The sequence below is a fragment of the Antedon bifida genome, chromosome 3, assembly GCF_963402885.1.
Source record: "Antedon bifida chromosome 3, ecAntBifi1.1, whole genome shotgun sequence".
Classification (NCBI taxonomy): domain Eukaryota; kingdom Metazoa; phylum Echinodermata; class Crinoidea; order Comatulida; family Antedonidae; genus Antedon; species Antedon bifida.
The window spans coordinates 23,231,005-23,251,231 of record NC_136228.1 but is presented as its reverse complement, the minus strand read 5'-3'; the positions used below and the strand labels follow the sequence as shown (position 1 = coordinate 23,251,231).

The 20,227-nt window shown below is 34.1% G+C and overlaps 1 protein-coding gene across 5 annotated transcripts in view; it reads left to right on the top strand.

The window, feature by feature from the left end:
* Nucleotides 1-17,139, top strand: part of LOC144838024 (uncharacterized) — a 44,322-nt gene extending 27,183 nt beyond the window's left edge. The window contains exons 15-18 of one of the 5 annotated variants that reach the window (XR_013611606.1): nucleotides 4,231-4,560; nucleotides 7,738-8,067; nucleotides 8,844-10,641; nucleotides 11,329-11,342. Coding sequence is in view for 4 of the 5 variants with exons in the window: in XM_078693364.1 (XP_078549490.1) it covers nucleotides 4,231-4,560; nucleotides 7,738-8,067; nucleotides 8,844-9,214 (1,031 nt within the window). In the remaining variant the exon portion in view is untranslated. Of the gene's footprint in view, nucleotides 1-4,230; nucleotides 4,561-7,737; nucleotides 8,068-8,843; nucleotides 10,937-11,328; nucleotides 11,343-15,866; nucleotides 16,074-16,500 lie in introns of those variants that run through there. The other 4 variants (XM_078693366.1, XM_078693365.1, XM_078693364.1 and 1 more) reach the window with 4 other exon arrangements.
* The last annotated feature ends 3,088 nt before the right edge of the window (nucleotides 17,140-20,227 follow it).

The window sequence follows — 20,227 nt, the reverse complement described above, 5'->3', positions numbered from 1 at the left end:
GCCGGAAATACCTCTATTGACCTTTGACCCAATATCCAACAGATATCATATCTCCGTAACTACTCAACACAGAAAGTTGTAATTGGTGTCAAACTCTCCAGAATATAGATGTTTATATTCAAACTAATAGAACATTATCTGTAAAAATGACCGGAAATAACGTTACTGACCTTTGACCCAAAATGCAAGAGTTTCTTCTATCATCTGATCACATTTAGTAATATCTGCAGTAGACCAACGTGGAGAACAGACGATTAACAGAGATTCTAAAGTTGCAGGTGGTATAAAATCTTTCTCTTCAGACGACAAGTCAATTCTGAAATGGACACTTAACTGTGCACATCAAGCAGAAAATACTGCTTATTTACGTACCTACTCCAATAGTGAGCCTGATGGATATGTATACAAGCAAGTACGATCTTCACGTATCATCTCATCTGAAGACAAGGTGCAGAAATTGATTCATGTTTTGACAACAGAATATGTCAACCCATTTGACCCCATTTTAAATAGAGGATGAATTGTACAATCTTAGTTCTGGAGCGCCGGTGAACAAAAATATTGCGGACGGAATATTTAAAGTCCTGTCAAATGGCAAGTCAGTCCATGAAAGCTTTGTAAAGGAAAGGCTTGAGTCAACTAAAGTGAAATTCCATGACCCTATTAAGCGTAACAAGCTCACTTTAATTTCGAATAGTGGGAAGAAACCCGAAATCAAGGCAAATGGGAAAGTAAAAGTAATAGAAGCTAATCGAGATGTTTTAGGAAAGCTTCTTGCCACCTCAACAAAGCATGGATTGGTAGAATAATTGACTCTAAGAAAGCCTTTGAGTATCCACTTACCCCTGTCCCGCTAAGCCTGGCTAATGCAGATGGGACAAGACGAACAACTCAGAAAAGTGTCCTAATGGAAATTCTCATCGAAAAAAAGTTCAACAGATGTTATGGATCCTGGTCGAGCACTGCCAGCAAAGGCTACTGTCATTGCCTATGTTGTTGACTTGATGGCATTAATCAGAACATTTACATCTTACCCTGATACGTACGAGGATCTTGCAGCAAAGGTTTTCAATAGCATCCCTAAAGGATACAAGCGTTAAGTCTGTTGAGAGAAACAGACGCGGTATTGCACCAAAAGTAATTGTAAGCTCAACAATATCAAAGTTGCCCTGTGATTTCAACAATTTCCTTGCCAACGGCGAGAACAAGACCAGATTGATTGAGCTTATTCGCTGTGTACTAGTGTCAAAGAAAGAAAGCATTCTAACAGATATGAGGAGTGATGTTATCTACTTTTCATCGTACAAAGAATGCATCTACGTTACTAACAGAGATGTTGTATTGGTTCCGGAGCTTAATAGTAGCCAAGAAGAAGCCGACACGAAAGTCATCCTGCATGCAAAGCATGCTTTAACAAATAGCAATCAAGGCGTAGCAATAATTCGTTCCCATTCCATTTCATAGATGATGAGCAGAGGGTAATTATTGATACAAACACTGGGAAATACCGAAAGGTACTGAAATTGAGTGACATTGATTTAACAAAAGCGCAGAAATCATCCCTTATTGGATTCCATGCTTTCAAGGTAACGATTATAACTCCGCTTTCTTTCGGAAAGGAAAACGTACCTGTTGGAAGCTTCTGGAATCAAAAGCAAAATTTGTTGACACATTCTGCAACCTTGGAGTGTCAGATGTTCCATCAAAAGAGTTGTATGAGGAACTTGAAGAGTATGTTTCACTATTGTATGGAGTGAAGGGGAAAAGTGTAAATCAAGCAAGATATGATATCTTCAACAGAAAGTTTTCCAGACACAAGATTACAGATATATCATTACTGCCACCATGTCAGCAGACCCTTGAGTTTCATATACTTAGAGCAAACTTCAATGCTAAAGAATGGCAATCAGCAGACGTCAATGATTTTGTCAACAACAGTACACACAATGGATGGAATGAACAAATGGAGCCTAATTGGATTGAGACGTGATGCCCGCGGATGTCCAGGAACTGTTTACACATAATGAATATGAAGACTTTTCAGATTGCAGTGATGTGAGCGAGCTTGAAGATTAATACACGACATACAGACTGAAACACTAAAGGGAAGCATGTATGTAGTAAAACAATTAAATTCTTGGCCTTGTTATGGCTTATTTATCTCATATATTCGGATTGCACATGAAAAACTGGTCCAGAAAATAATATGAGAATGTCAACCTCCAATTGGCACAAAATGAATTAATTGACAAGATATTACTAAACGTTATCAGATAGGAGAAATGTCTTGTATTTTGGGTCAAAGGTCAGTAACGTTATGTCCAGTCATTTTTACAGATAATGTTCTATTAGTTTGAATATAAACATCTATATTCTGGACAGTTTGACACCAATTACAACTTTCTGTGTCGAGTAGTGACGGAGATATGATATCTGTTAGATATTGGGTCAAAGGTCAAAAGAGGTATTTCCGGCCATTTTCGGACAAAATGTTCTATTACATCAAATAGGAACGTGTACATTCCGAACAATTTGACACCAAAATCAACTCTCTATGACCAGTGGTTGCCAAGATATCATAGTCTACTGTAACTGGCAGCCATTTTGAAAAAAGCGCCCTCACGCGAAAGTTCTCAGGTTACAGCCCGTTTACCCAATATATTTGGATTCCCCAGAAAAAACTGGTCTAGAAAAGTCCTATGAGAATTTCTACCTCTCCGGGTGGCACCTACCTCATTCATAGCCTAGTCTATCTGGTTTTCTTTCTTTGACCTTTCATCTTCTCTAATGTCTAATAACTCTAATCTACATGTTGACATGTATCTTTTTTTTTTTTTTTTTTTTTAAACCAGAAACAACAGCAGAAACAAATCTGCCACTTACAGCTTGGTTTAAAGTATGCTGACGATACCATCATCTATTATTCTAACTCCTCTTCTAAACTAATTGAACAGAATCTTAATAATGCTCTAATTCATCTCTCTACCTGGCTAAAATCTAACACTCAATATTGCAAAAACTAAATCTATGCTCATTGGCTCTTCTCAAAAACTTAAATCTATACCCTTACTCTTAATGATTCTCCTATTCAATCTGTTACTTCTCACAAACACCTTTGAATCATTATTGACAATACTCTAACCTGGAAATCCCACATATCTTCCCTTTGTAAAAAACACAATTCTATTATCTACTCAAACGTACCTCTAAATTTACCAACAAATCTTCTCTTCATCTTCTGTACAATTCACTTTTCCTTTCTAGACTTGACTACTGCTGCTCTGTCTGGGGTTCTAAACCTTCTTCTACCACTAAACTTTAAAAAATCCAGAATAAAGCTATCCGTCTACTACTCGATCTATCTCCCACTACACATCTCTCTCCTCATCACTTTTCCAGTGCTAAGACTCTCCACTTCCATGAACGATACCTCTTTCAGCTTGCATGTCTATCTTTCAAGGCTCCACTTACTATCTGTCAGCTTTTAACTAAAGTCACTTCAAACGGCCGTATGAACACTAGGCAAGTTACTAAAGGAGATCTTCTTATCCCTCATCCTTACCTTGAAATTTTTAAACTTTCTTTTAGTTTCAATGCTCCTTCTTTCTTTAATTCTTTACCTTTAAGCATTCGTAACTCTTACAATTTCTTCTCCTTTAAATCTATTTTGAAATAACACCTGTTTTTCTCTCTCTGATATTATTTCTTTTTATCCTTCTTTCATTGTAGGCCTACTGTATATTTATATTTATATATATTTATATTTTATATTTATTATTTTTTATATCTTTGTTAATTTTGTATTTTTATAGTTTATTTTGTATTTTCTGTTTGTATTGTTTGAGGGTCCCTAATGATCAACTTATGCTGGATGGATCACCCTCATAAAATATTGTTGAAATAAAAATAAATTAAATAAATTAAATTGATTTCTCCATTCATTATTAATCACCTTACGTTCTGTATTAATTCATCTTTTTCTTCAGGCAGTTTTCCCAATTATTTAAAGTTAGCAAAAGTTATTCCAATTTTCAAGAAAGGTAGACAAGATATACTTTCAGACCCATTTACTAATTGCATGTATTGTGTTTATGCATAATTCATTTTGAAATAGTGAATTTCAGCACAATAGTGTGTAGGCCTATCTACTGTAGATTATTGAATAATAAAACTTAATGAACATTGTCAATATTGGCCTAATCTATCTTATCTCTTTATTATGTTTTTTAGACATGGATGATTCTTTTGCAACACGTGGAGAAAAAGCAGTTTTAACTTGCAAGTATGAAACTAAGGATGAAAAAATTGGTGTTAGTTGGTATAAGAAGACTAATGATGGAAACAAATTGATATGGTCTTCTGACGAATCACAAAAGACAGAAGCAATGCAAGAAAGATGCAAGGCAACCTGTGATGTTAATGGAACATGCTTAGAGTTTGAGAAAGTAGCTTTAACTGATGCTGGAGAGTACATGTGTAAACTTAGTAAGAATGTGATTTCTGAAGATGGTACGAATAGCAAAATAGCAAACACAATAACAGCAAACCTATGTGTACAATGTAAGTACATTTTTATTAAGCTTTTCTTTCTGAAAATTTCACAAATTTTAATGAAAATGCAATTAATCATTAATTTTTTTAAACACTGTGTCCGCCACTGTGTCTGCCAAACCCTCTGATGTTATTGAGGAGATTTGAATGTTTGTGATCTATGGGCTCAACACTACCAAGCTCTTTTAAACTGTAAATAATGATGTCAAATAACTGAACTAAAAAAGCCACTCCAAGAGTGCATACCTCCGCCTACTGTAAAATTCTCCTACATAAGATTTAATTTATATTTGTGTGTGTCTTAATGCTGTTTGTGATTTAGGCTAATTTCACTACAAGCATGTGTATGCGAGTTTGGAGTAATGGTTATGTAACAAGCCTTTCAATTAACAATAGCTTCAGTTGACTAACAATAGAACAGCAATGCGAAAAGAACTACTCGCATCATAAAAAAAGCACATTAAATCAAATTATGTTTTAAAATTACAAATCACAAATTATAATTCTTGCCTCTTGTACAAAAATGAAGTTTTTTGGACAAGTAGTTCTTGAGAAAATGCTATTTCAGTTTACTTGTTACTTTAAGACTGCTCGCTGGCTTTTGAAAAATTCTGTCCTGTCTTTTAACACTAGCAGGTCTGAAAAGTATACTAAAAAGTGGTCCAGAATTGGGACCATTGTCCCAAAATGGAATGGACCTTGACCACATATCTATCTGTATATTTATGTTGGTAAAGATCTTGTAATTACTTTTTGAGTAATCTTGCTAACAAACAAACAAACAGACAAACAAACAAACACACGCGATCGATTACATATACCTCCTTGGCGGAGGTAAATAAATGTGTATGAATAATTGTATATTGGTAGTACTGGTACTGGTACTGGTTCAAATAACCATCTTATAGAGACATCTGGTAGCCATTGACTTAAAGTTGGCATTTGGATGTGTTACTTTTAAGGCTATGTTCAGACCCATGGCGTTAGACCGTTTTAGCGTACAACGTTACTAGCAAGGTCACATTACAAACCGCAGAGGAAAAAATGAGGTGTTCAGACCCATAGCGTACGATTATCGTTACAACGGAAGTGCGTCATTCAGGTTGGTTCTAGTTGCATATTCATGTACTCTTACCCACGTGTTTTCATCATTATTTCCACTGTATATAGGCCTAGATCTCAGCCCTACAATTATGACAAAATTTGCCGTAAATAAAACATACCTCAGCATTTATTTAAGAAAAATATAGTAAAGCCAAATTTCTGTTTCTATTGTTTTATTTTGTAGTAAAAAACATTTTCCCCAGGCCTCGTGTTGTTACGAAAATAAAGCAAGCCTCCTAATGATGGAGATTGTGTTAACCACATGGGTGGAAAAAATTGATTGTGATTAGTCCAGACCTCAGTCAGTTAAAAAAACCCTGAACTTGCTAATAAAAATGACACAGCTCCCCTCGTTTGTTTACTGATTTTTTTAGGGGTTAGGGGGTTTTTCAGCATTAAACTTGTCCAGTCTAGTCTGCCTTGTATATATGAATGAGTGACTTGATGTCCCACCACGCTAGTTTTTAGCTTGAATGAAATTCGTGAATGGATCGTAGTCACTATGTTTAAATACAAGGTGCATTTATTTATGTCATTTGTTAGAAAATATAATGGTAAATCTAAAAAGCCTAGGTCAAACCTTGTTTCGCGTCATAACAGGAAACGTTCTGATTGGATACAACGTTGACTTACAGTAGCGTCGTACGCTAAAACGGTACTATCAACCGTTTTCCACTACAACGCTACAACCGTTGTACAACGCGTTGTACGCTAATCCCCAACTGTTCAGACACACATTCTTTTAGCGTCGTACGCTAAAACGGTCTAACGCCATGGGTCTGAACAGGGCCTAAATGTACATTACAGTACGAGAGTGACTACTACCAAATTGCACAGTCACAAAACAACTTATAAAATAGTTCATATATACAGTTAAAACATTGCTGGGAATTATAAATTTCTGTTGAAGCAGGCTCCAATGAAGTTGCATCTAGTAAGTTGACTTTGTTGTACAACTCTATCAAGTACTGATGGTATCTACCGACATCTCTTCGTTTATTTTGTGTTGTGTAAAAAATAAGAATTTTTGTAGGATCTTCATTTTCTTTTCTAATTACATGTCCGATCCAGTTGGATTGTTGCTTGTAGACATATTCTTCTAGCGGTTGACAGCCAGTAATTTTGTAGAGATCGTCATTATCAATTACGTAACGCCAGTCTATATAGTTTTCATCTGTTTCTTCATCTGAGGATATGTCTACATGGTTTGGTGGGCAGACTCTTTGAAAGCCATTCACTAAAGTAAAGTAGTAAAGTTATATATAATACTGTATTACAGTAAAAGATACAACAGACTGTATAAATAAGCTTTCTAATGGTAAAGCTGCTGGGTTGGATGGTTTGGCAGTCAAACACCTTAAATACACTAGCAAACGGCTGTTTGTTTTAAGTAATTGTTTGAAATATAAATGTTGTCAAAGGTCAAAAGGTCAGGTGAAAGGTTATATGAACAAACGCATACAGGTCTCTCAATCTCGACAACCAATGGTCACAGAGAGGTAATTTTGGTCACAAATTGTTCAGAAAACAAGCATTCATATTCAGTCTAACGGGATGTTTTAGTTAAAAATGAAAGGAAATGCTATTTCTGACCTTTGAACCACATCAACAGACATGCATTCATATATCCGTAACTATTGGTCATGTCAAAGACTAGCAGTCGGTCTGACTCATATTTATATTTGCTTTAATGAGAAAGTATGTCCAAAAGTGTTTAAAATAGTATTAGCCTACTATTACTCAGTCCAAAGCACTATTTTGTTAAGTATGTCATGTAGACAGGTAATTGGTGTAAAGTTATGTGCAATGAAGTGTTACAATCAACAGCACATGGTGATGTACTAATACACCGGGGTAACCCCCTACTCGTCTCGAAAGATCTACTAGGTTCTTTAAAGTGCACACGAGCTAGATGTGTACACTGGACCTACGGTTTATAGTCCTTATCCGAGAAGTCTCGTTCTACCACCAGAACCATGGAGTGAGTGAGCCTCGAACCCCTGCCGATGTTATGGCTACGTAATTACGGTTCCACTGTCTTAACCGCTCGGTCACTCACTATCTCTTTATTATGTTTTATAGACATGGATAATTCTTTTGCAACACATGGAGAAAAAGCAATTTTAACTTGTAAGTATGAAACTAAGGATGAAAAAATTTGTGTTAGTTGGTATAAGAAGACTAATGATGGAAACAAATTGATATGGTCTTCTGACGAATCACAAAAGACAGAAGCAATGCAAGAAAGATGCAAGGCAACCTGTGATGTTAATGGAACATGCTTAGAGTTTGAGAAAGTAGCTTTAACTGATGCTGGAGAGTACATGTGTAAACTTAGTAAGAATGTGATTTCTGAAGATGGTACGAATAGCAAAATAGCAAACACAATAACAGCAAACCTATGTGTACAATGTAAGTACATTTTTATTAAGCTTTTTCTTTCTGAAAATTTCACAAATTTTAATGAAAATGCGATTAATCATTAATTTTTTTAAACACTGTGTTCGCCACTGTGTCTGCCAAACACTCTGATGTTTTTGAGGAGATTTAAATGTTTGTGATCTATGGGCTCAACACTATACCAAGCTCTTTTAAACTGTAAATAATGATGAATAACTGAATAAATGTTTGGCAGTCAAACACCTTAAATACTCTAGCAAATGGCTATTTATATATTATAGTTGGTTAAACATTTTTTTAAATGTTGTGAAAGGTCAAAAGGTCAGGTGAAAGGTTATATGAACAAATGCATACAGGTCTCTCAATCTCGACAACCAATGGTCACAGAGAGGTAATTTTGGTCACAAATTGTTCAGAAAACAAGCATTCATTCAGTCTAACAGGATATTTTAGTTAAAAATGAATGAAAATGCTATTTCTGACCTTTGAACCACATCAAGAGACATGCGTTCATATATTCGTAACTATTGGTCACAGAGACTAGCAGTCTGTCTGACTCATATTTATATTTGCTTTAAAAAGCATGGTGAATAGGAGAAATACAGCACATGGTGAAAAAAAAACTTCTAATACAAGGTTCTTTACGATACAATAAAAATTATTGAAACATTCATTGAAATAGTGAATCTCAGCACAATTGTGTGTAGGCCTATCTACTGCAGATTATTGAATATTGAACATTGTCAATATTGGCCTAATCTATCTTATCTTTTTATTATGTTTTTTAGACACACGTGGAGAAAAGACGGTTTTAACTTGCAAGTATGAAACTAAGGATGAAGAAATTGGTGTTAGTTGGTGGCAGCTATTGACAGAAACAAGGTGGCACCATCGAGAGTGTTTAGGGAAAATATCTGAAACAGTGCCGCTAAACCAGCAACCAGCAGAAGCAACTCCTGCTTCATCTAATCTTGCACCATCATATACATCACCTACAGCCTCTGAACGACTGGCAATAGTAGAAGCATTGCTGGGGACAGAGAAATTAAAGCTCTACAACCGGCGATATGACAACGCCTATGATTGTGATGATGCCGAGTACACTAAGTGGAAGGAGCTGAAGTCCGACGCAATATCAGAATATTTCCTCTCATTGTAATGCCAAGTGCTCTGGAATAGACGGGGCTGATAATTTGACGCCAGAAGAAATTGATTCCCTGGATTGGGAATGTAATGTTTGTGCTTAATAATATCTCAGTTTTAACTCTGAGCTGTACAGTTCTATTTGAAAATTATAAACGTATGCGATTTTACTGTACAGTATAATAAATTGCATAATTATAATTTATTCTTTTTTAAATTAAGATAAAACTTTTTAATATTATTATTATTAGGCCTAGGCCTACTTAATTTCGATTACATGCTTTATCATAAGAGGTCAAAATACAATTAGGTTATCAACCCGTTTTATTTATTTATAACACCTACGGAAATCTTCGATAGTATGAATATTAACGTATTTCTGCTTGACCTGCCGACGACTGGTCTACCCTATCCTCCTGATAACATTGTAGCGTCCTTGTTACCTCAATTTTTTACCGTTTAAAGGTGATTTAGAAGTGATCGAAAATAAACATATTATACATAAAGACAATAAAAATAGCATTAGTTCGATGTATTGTTTATTGTTATTACAAACATCATAACAAGACACAAATTTGGATTATTCCATTCTTAAATGGGGTACTGTGAAAAATAAATAATATAATATGAGATTCTTATAATATTTTTAAATATTATTATTATTATTTAAAAATATTAGTAATACAGTACTTTTGGAAGGTTAAAAAACGTCATACGTTGGAATATTGCACACAGAAAAAGATTATGGCATTATGACCTGAATTTTGTGTCATATAGTATACACAGTATAATATGTATACAAATCACATACAGTGTAGATTAGGTGAAATTACGGGACCCGCTATTTATTCCAATTTTTAACATGTTGACGGTTTCAAAATGAAACACGAAGGTAGCAATTTCGGAAGGATATTATCTCAACAACAACATATTAACGTGTAGAAGATTTGAAATTTGATTACGTGAAATATTGATGCGCGCTCTTTTAAATGCTAGAACAGATTAAAAATTACTGTAAAGATGAAATTAATGACCCACGTAATTTAAATTTTTATGCATGATGACGTCATAAAAATTAAAATATTTTTTACTCATGCGAAAAATAGTTGATTGACCTAGACAGTATTAAAATATCGGGGGAAATGCAATACGGATAAGCGGGATGTGCTCTATTGAATGTGATGAGCAATAACGAAAGAGATAAAAATCCCATATTTTACATTCGTGTGGCCATACAATGACTTCACAACATCCGAGAGGTAAAGATTCTGCATGAATTCATATCTACAACATATCTGCTTACTTATTAAATTAAAAAAATTGGGGGTCACCATTGCGCGCGTCTAACAACTAAACAATTACGGTGGGCAGTTTTATAAGATTATACCATCACCTTCATATTATGGATTAATTGTTCGGCTATACATTACCTCTTTGTTTTTGGTGAGACCCACTGACTTCCATCCAATTGCATGACCTCAATCACTAGGTTTAATCCCTTTTCTATGTTAATGGTGAGGTCTGGGGCTTGAAATGTCAGAATGATGTTGTGCTGGGCGTTCAGCTTTTCCAAACCACAAATTTGCAGATCAGAATCAGAATAATTTTATTGATCTCCAAAGGAGAAATTCATTTGCTCAGAGTTAAAAAGTTCGAATTTGTTAATTAATAGTTGATAAAAATCCTATTAAAAATGTTGTAATCCTTAATTCATCAATAAATATATATTTTGCGATTATATTTTGTTACGGTGTGAATTTTTCGTCGATCATAGTTTTTGCATTTTGTAAATTGTAATCACATGGTAGAAGTGTGTGGATAGATCCCAGACACTAGAAAAACCCTGTGTAAATCAGCCAGCTCTTGGATGAATGGTAAGTAAATTTTATGAGGTAGCAATTGTTACTATATAATAAATCAATATTTTTTATTCTTTACTGTTTTTTTTTAAAGTAAATTATACCCATATCAATTAAATATATTGACTAGTAACCTAGGCCTATTTTACTCGGCACGTAGGCCTAGGGTAGATATACCAGTCTTCGGCAATGTCCCAAACCTGGGCAGTTTTTATTTATATTAGTTATAATTATTTAAATAATTAAGTGATAATTATTTAAATAATTCAAGATTCAAGATTCAAGAAATTTTATTTGTCCATATGGACAGATTAAAACAACAATATTGCAACAATTTAAAACGTGCAGTATTATAACAGATTAAAAAACAAGATAAAGATTTATATTCACTTTAATAACACATTTTCTCAAAAAATGGATGCAAGTCTTATTTCTGACATTTTGACCTTTGACCTTGATTTATCGTATCTCAGTAACCAATAATAGGAGAGACACGAAATAGGGCTCAAATTGTTCAGAAACTATACATTCATATTTATTATAATGAAATGTTTTTACAAAAAATGGCCGATTCTACAACTATTGACCTTTGAACTATTAGTCAAATATAATAATATAATAATAATATAACTTTGAAAATTGTGGTCTTATGAATTTTTTTTTCTTTTTAAATTGTTTAAAACATGTGTGTTTCTATCCAGTCTAATGGCACATTTTGTACAAGAATGGCCGATAGTATGGTTATTGACCTTTAAACTACAGCATACTGTAGGCCTACTGTATACTGAATATAATATAATTGCATAACTATGAAATTATTTATACACAATAATAATTAGTAAAATTATAAAATTCACTGCCATCAAATATGATGTGTTATGATTTATATAGATTAAAAAAAAAATTTGAACACGCAAGTTACATTTGTTGAAATTTGAAATTTGAAATTACCTGCCATCAATATGATGGAGTATGATTAAAGATTTTTTAAAATGTGAACATGTCAGCTACATTTAGAAATTACCTGCCATCAATATGATGGATTATGATTATTGATTTAAAAAAGAATTTGAACACGTAAGCTACATTTGAAAATTACCTGCCATCAATATGATGGATTATGATTATAGATTTAAAAAAGATTTTGAACACGTAAGCTACATTTGAAAATTACCTGCCATCAATATGATGGATTATGATTATAGATTTAAAAAAGAATTTGAACCGTCATGCACAATAATTATTGATAGGCACACGCCAGTTAAATTATATATTTACTGCCAAGAAAGGGGTAGTGTAGTGCAGGTTTATCAAATATCAATTGATTTTGAGCCTTTGTATTTTTAGTTAAGACTTTTTATCGTGTTATTCTTCGTTAAGTATACTTTTGAGACTTCATTGCTCAAATGTATTTATTTTTAATCTATACATTTAAAGGCACTCTTTAATTAACTTGCATAGTGTAAAGAGGCCGAATCTATAACTTTTTGTTATAATGACAAAAATGAGTTTGTCAGTCCTATCAAATATTCACTTGATTTATTTTAGGCTGTATGTGGTATATACGAACATGAAATAAGACTTCGTATGAGGCCAGTGCCAAGAGAGCCACTGAGCTGGTAAGACATTAAGATATAATTGTTAATTACAAGTTATATAAGTGTAATGTGGTCGTTTTCTAAAGAGAATTGGAAATCCTTTATTTTCACAAATAATTGTATTTTGATAATAAATAGTTGACATTATGCGTTGCTGCTCAAATTTAATTTAGTTTATTAAGTTTATTATATATATATTCTTAATTACATATTTTTGCATGGAGTTTAATACAATGTATTATGATTTTATTTGAATACCAAGAAATATAGCAAAAAGAAAAACCTGAAAATATTTCTTTTTGTGACATCCGACCATGCTCTGTAATATCCCGTATTACTACACTATCATTAGCATTAACAAAGTTAAATTACTTGGTATTTAAGACAAACGAAATATATATCACTTATGATTGGTGAATACAGGCACTGTTGCCTATATTATATAAATTGATAAAGTAGTAGGCCTACAGAACATGGGAAATAAACAATTACTGTATTAAAAAATCAATAGCTTAATTTTTTTGCTGTAGTCTTAGATATGGCACCTATTGCAAGGAAAGTTAAGACCAAAAAAAGCCATCCTTATACAAGGTATACAGACCAGACGATATTAGAACAAATAGAGAAAGGGGAAATTTCAGAAAATAAGGCATCGTCTTTGTATGGCATCCCACGTTCAACCCTGTGGGATAAACACCACAGAAGAACCCTATAATATGCAAGCCAGGTCCAAGTACTGTTTTAACAGCAGAAAAGAAGGTGAGGTCAAATTAATATTAGTGTTGTTAGTACATACTTACGGTACATCGGTAATATAATAAAACAACAAAAAAACAAACACATTCTCAGTCAATTTTTTGTACTATACTCTGTTTTAGAAAATTGTGAACTGCGTCCTGGAGATGTCGAGGATCAGATACACCCTCACACACTGGCAACTCCGGGATACGGTGAAAAGGATTATATATAAGGACAGACGTCCAAATCCCTTCACAGACAACCAACCGGGAAGGAAATGGCTCAATTTATTTTGTAAACGGCATCCAAATTTGACGAGACGCCCGAGCACCTTGGAAAGGAAAAGGCAATCGTCGACTTTGCAAAAATAGAGGCCTGCTTCACAAACTTTTGGCGATATGCAGACGAAGAAAATCTCGTTCAAGCCATGAAAGATCCGACAAGGATGAATCTGGATTTCCTCTGGCTGTTTAGTCAGATAGAGTGATTGCTGAACTTGGCTGTAAAGAGGTATACCATTTAGGTAATTCGTCTCGTGCTCAAATTACTGTATTAGCATTCTGTAATGCGGCGGGACTATATGTTCCCCGATGATGATGTTCCCAGGTCTGAGAGGCTGGATGGACACCAATCACTTTTTACCATTTGTCAAAACACAAAATGTAAAGTTTGCACTCATATTATTTGTCGACGGGTTAATGGCTTACACAAATCTAGAAACCTGTAAATTGTGTAGGGATAACTGTCATTCTATACTGTTTCTCTAGCTATTGCTCCCATATCATACAACGATTAGATCTGTCCTAAAGGCAACTTGGAGGAAAGCTGTCCAAATTTAACCCAGGGGAAACCGTGCAGAAACAAACTTTCTGTTGGGTATTTGCGACTGCATGGAAGGAATCTGTATTCTTGCAACAGCTTTTTGGAAGGTTAAAAAACTTTACCTGCTTGCTTGAGCTTTTTTTTAATGGACGATTACACTGGGGTGAAACAGTAGTTTTAAGGTGTATTAGAAAGGGTTGGAGGAGAGGGAATAGGGTCACTGTGTCCAAAGCCACCAGGAAGCACCTATTACCAGCGCAAATGCATAGAACGCAAGTGTACCACATGTGGAACAGAAATGCTGAAAATGCATATGGAAAAGTTGACTGAATGTACTAAATCAATGAAATGGAAAAAATGGGAACGTGTAACACTAGAAGAAAATGGAAAAGCGATTAAAGTATATGATAAAGAACAAACTACAATTGCAGAATGCATTAAAGAATTGGCTCAGGAAAGTCAAAGCATTAGTGCGCACCTCCACAATGCAGCTTGGCAGAACCAACAGTTTCATACCTTACAAAGAACCTTCCCAAGGGATGCGTTGCTATGGTTTTGAATTTTGCAGAAAACTTTTTCTGTCAGCATCAAGATGAAATTCAATCTGCCCATTGGTTCCATTCTACCCATGTACAGAGTGTGATGATAATGACATCATCAATGAGTCGCTGGTTTTTATTTCAAATGACAAGAAACATGACCACCATGCTGTCCACAAATTTATGTCCAAAGCAGTGATGCATTTAAGAACCAAGTGTTTCAGAAATAAACCTGTTCGATGCTCATTATTCTTCATTTACAATTAACAAACAATTTTATTCAAATAACCTGATGTTTAACTGAGGATGTTGTAGTGAAGAATATTTACACATATAATATTCTGCATGCATTTACAGTATATTTTAAATAAATTGAATGATTTTGTTACTAAAATGATATAGAATCTTGTTCCTGCCCAAATACTTAAAAAATCGGCAATGTTTGCAGCCATCTACTGTCTAAATAAAATGGTTTGTTAAAAGAAAGTTCTGTAACCTTATGTTCTAGTGTAGCAGAAGCCTACACTGTGCATATTTAATTATGTTATATAAATTAAAAAAATCAATATTCTCATTGGGAATGTTAAAGTTTTAACTTTGGTGTCCATGTTACACATGAAACACGGTCTGTTCTAAGTATACAAATGGCATTTTGGTATGAATATTGCAAAAGGTGTGTCCTTATAGGTTTTAATGTTTTACTACCTACAAATTGAAATTTTGACTCTCATGACTCACAAATTGTGTACCCAAGTTCATGGAAAGACCCATATCATTCTTCACCTTTCCTGCACTTCTTGGGTTGTGTTACTTCATACTGAATCTCGGGTGATGTAAATACCAAATGTGACTTCATCATTGACATCAATTGATCCAGATTGCTTGTGATACCATAGGCAGCCCTTTTACGGCGATTAAATTCAGCATGGATAAGTTCACCTCCCTGTTCTGCTAACAGACCAATGCCTACTTTCCACTCCCTCATAAATGGAATGGCATGGTTTTCCAGCATGTGGAGCTTTGGTTGTATGACCCCTTGTGCTATCCTTCTGTATTCTTTGGAGAACTTGTGTAAACGATTCAGGTATTTTTTGTAACTTGATCTCCAACAGATTCTTACAGTGTTCAGGGTAGTGATGTAGTCGTTGCTTTAGTGTGATTTCAACTCCATCCACAAGTTTGTCTATTACATTAAACTGAAACAACAACAACATGGTAACAGTTGGAGGAAAAATGACAAAATCAGCAAGAGTTGTCAAAACAATATAGATTATCTGATAAAACTCCTAGAAAGTAGGAAGCCTTTTGCCACTGGCAGTGTAGTGGTACGTAAATGAAACTTAAAAACACAAGCACATCAGGAAAGATAAACATCACTTGCATATTCACATTCTTTTAATATCATTTATATAATAATCAAACTTGACTAATTCCAAATAACGATCAAAGGCACATTGTATTTTGAAATTATTATTATTAATCAATTTTCTAAGACAATGTAAAACACTTACTTTACATGCTCTGTATACATGGTTTCCAACAAAACTCTTTCCATGATATTGTTGGTGAGGAATTTTGCTTTTCCTTAGTATTTCATCCATTTGAGTAGCAAGAGGTCCAGTTCCAAATTTTGTAGTACGCTATTAGGAAATATAAAATGTGTAGTAAAATCGTTTAATTGAATTCATTTTAATTTAACTACATTTTATTTATATTTACCAAGCCTTTAACTTCTTGATCTTTTAGATTTATCTGGTGTCCAAGCTGTGAAAATGTCATGTTGAACAAGTGACGACAGTTGGTTGAGCATCAATGTCTGCATCCAAAGACTTAATTTTTTCTGCACAAGAGTTTCGATTGGATGTGGCTTCAGCTACTTTTTAAAAATTCACCTGGAATAATGGATAATTTATTAAGTCAAGCATGTACACAATTTTACAAAGGCAGATGGCAACAGTAAAACATATTTCAATTTGTGGTTTAAAAAAAAGCAATTCACCCTCAACTATTTGAATGGATGCATCCTGTCTCATATTAAAAATGGTGAGGTTCAGGATGAGGATGTATCATACGGAAAACACTGCAAATCTAGTTTAAAATAATGTGTCATAAAACTAGGACAGACATGTGTTTTATTGTGTTGAATTTCTATAATGTGCTTGGAAATAACATACATTTTTCTGTATAATCGTTTATTTTAAAAAAAAACATTTTATAAACACTGTTCACTGGATGCTTAAGTGCCGGCACGAGGGAAGAAAAAATGCATCGCGATATAAAGGCCATATTGATGCCAAAGTACCCAGAAAAGAAAACCGTATGAAACCCAACGACAATGGTCATTTTTACAATGCAAGAGTTAAATATGCCTTTCAATTTAACACATTATACCCGAGAAATAGTCTTCTTTATTCAATTGACAAGAAGAACAAAATCAAGATCGGTATGCATTTTTTTCTTACTGCTTTTTTCGTCTTGTCCTGCTCAAATATCCTTTTTTTTTAGTGGCCAGACTCTGTATGACCTTAACTTTCTTCTCTTCTTTTTTTTTGGGTCATCTTCTCAAATTATGTACCTTTGGCATGTTTTGTTTATCATAATATAATATACAATTAAAATAACATTAAATTACCAAAGAAAAGATGACTTATTCGCAATTAAATAGTTAGCTAATATAGGCCTTTCCAAACTTTTTACTGCTAGTGAAATCATGTTTAGAAAACCTATACTGGACATTTTGTTTTCTTCTCTTACAGGAACAGATGTACTTGCCGTCGACAGAAGGACAAAGATTTGCCACTTCTTTCCGACAAACGACATACCCAACTACTTAGACCACAACTTTCCTTCGCGAAATGGAAGTCTACTCACACCGTGTTGCTATTTAAAATTTACACTTCATGACCCACCTCAAGCGTCTTCAAATAAGCATGGGAGATTTAAACTCGGTGTTCAGTGAAATGGACCAACGCGCAAAGGGGTCCCAAAACCAAATGTGATGTTGCATCTCATGTAAATGACCTACCAATAATTAAAGAGGACACGCAAAACGGAGAGTCTATTGTGACAATAATTACAGATGGGGATGTGATTTTAATACTGGACATAACACAAATTTATTGTACTATTGTAGACTCTTCAAAGACAAGCAACCGGACCTTGCAGACAATGAACAACAGAATAAAATACATCTCGTGTATGACGCTGCTATGTCGCGATTACGTAATTACTGGGGTGGTTTAAGGTTTGTTGGTAATCAAATTCAAACTTCATTCATTGCTTCCGGTCAAGAAGAAACTCCATATAGTGACTTTAAACACTGCTATGAGATAATGTCATCTAACAGTGGCAAAAAGTGACATTGTTGATGAGGTAATTAACTTCATGTTAAAATATATTCACAGACAAAAGGGATTTACGGAATTTTATAAATGTAGTGAAGAAGATTGTAGCCATTTTACCACGTACCCAGTAATTGCGAAAGAAGCTATGGACAAATACGAGTTAATGGAGGATTTCCATCGCCAATGCTCGAAGAAAATGGGGACCATTTCTACAGTTTACATCATGTTTTACAATTTGAATCTTGGGACACAACCGATGTTTGTTTGATTTGTCCTGTGTTTACGCTATTCAACAATTCTGACGTCGCTAATCATCGCAGAAAGTACCACCCAGGACAATGAATATTGTAATGTAGTACGGTAGATAAATTAGCAATGCATGACTTACGATTGTACGTAGAGAATACTCAAGTTCACTCAATATTCTTTAATATATAAATCGGAACAAATATAAATATCGATTTTTTAATTTATTTATTTTTTTTGTTTCTGAATTATTATTATTATTATCTTCTGTGGTAAATTAGCAATGCATTAAACTTGAAGGACTTTCCAAAATAATCTGTTTAACAGTTAATAGAATAAAACTGTATGACCGAGAATATGAAATTTGGTGAAAATTATGGGTGAGGGATTATACTCGGATTGCAATAACACAGTTAAAATATTTTAAAATTTGAATTATTATATTCATAGACTACCTCGACACACAATCAAAACAAATATTAAATTAAATGCATTTAATTAACCTAAAAATGTTACATACACCTCCGACAACAGCGGCGAAGAAAAAAATGCCGACCAGCACTTAGCAAAAAGCTGGTGACATCATCATCCCTGCATATATGGGGCTGGCACACACTTGAGTTGATCTAGCCTAGTGAACATTCTTCCAAGATGACAAATGCTCGAAGCGTGGTAGAAATACAAACATGTTATTCAAACAAGTTCTCGATAATGTTGGAATGGACAGACAAGCCTTCATTAACAACTCGAAGGCCCGATTATTTTGAATCGGCATTTATTTATTATAACTGTTACTGTACGTAGTGCACTTTATAGAATGTGTGAGTGATTAGTCAATCTATACTGTAATAATATTTATTAAAAAATTCTGTGTTTCATATAATTTTCTACGGTTCTTGTTGACGAAAGGCAGCTAGGCCTATACATCGTTTACATGGTCTACAGCAGCAGTACGTAGGCATAATAAAACAAGCGACTTTTAACGCTAACATGCGTCTAACGACTAAACAATTACGGTGGGCGGTACAATACGAAATGCATAATTTAATTAGCTCTTTTACGATCGTTGCATGCGACAAACGATCAAGCTATGACGCAGTTTGTACGTTTGAAAACAGTTATATGCGTCCTTTTCCAGCATATCATACATTTTTTTTAATAGACCAAGCAATATGTGCAAAGCTGGAATGGATACCTGGAAAATATAATTTTAATACTTTAATTACACTGACAAATAAAGGTATGCATGCTATATTATGATTGGTATTGTTTTTTTAAATTTTTAAACGATTTGCATGTCCAACATGCATCAAAAAAGTTGACACTTCAACCAGCTAAAAAAACAAAAAACAAATGGATTTATTATACATGTTGTGTCGCTCACCCTGTTTAACTCAACGTTGACCATGTGAGGTTTAATTACACTCTTTGACAGCAGCTTGCTTTTCTTTATGTCTTGGCCATGGTCTAAAAATGACTTAAAATCGCGGTTTATGATTTCAGGATCTGCTGCACTGATTTTAATCAAAAATAAAAAGGCAATACTTAATATGTTTAGCAGGGATTTAAGTAGTTTTTAAAATTCCAAATTATACAGTACATGGAAATCTCATAACAAAAAATTGTCTAAGGAAATTGCAATTTATTCGCGATAAAAAATCATAGTCCCCAAAACAAAATAGCCTAATGTTATGAGTTCTGCAATGAGTAAATTTAAATTATAACAATAACATACACTAGGTTTTATAAGATTATACCATCACCTTCATATCAATATGAATTAATTGTTCGGTTATACATTACCTCTTTGTTTTTGGTGAGACCCACTGCCTCCCATCCAATTGCATGACCTCATCAATCACTAGGTTTAAACCCTTTTCTAT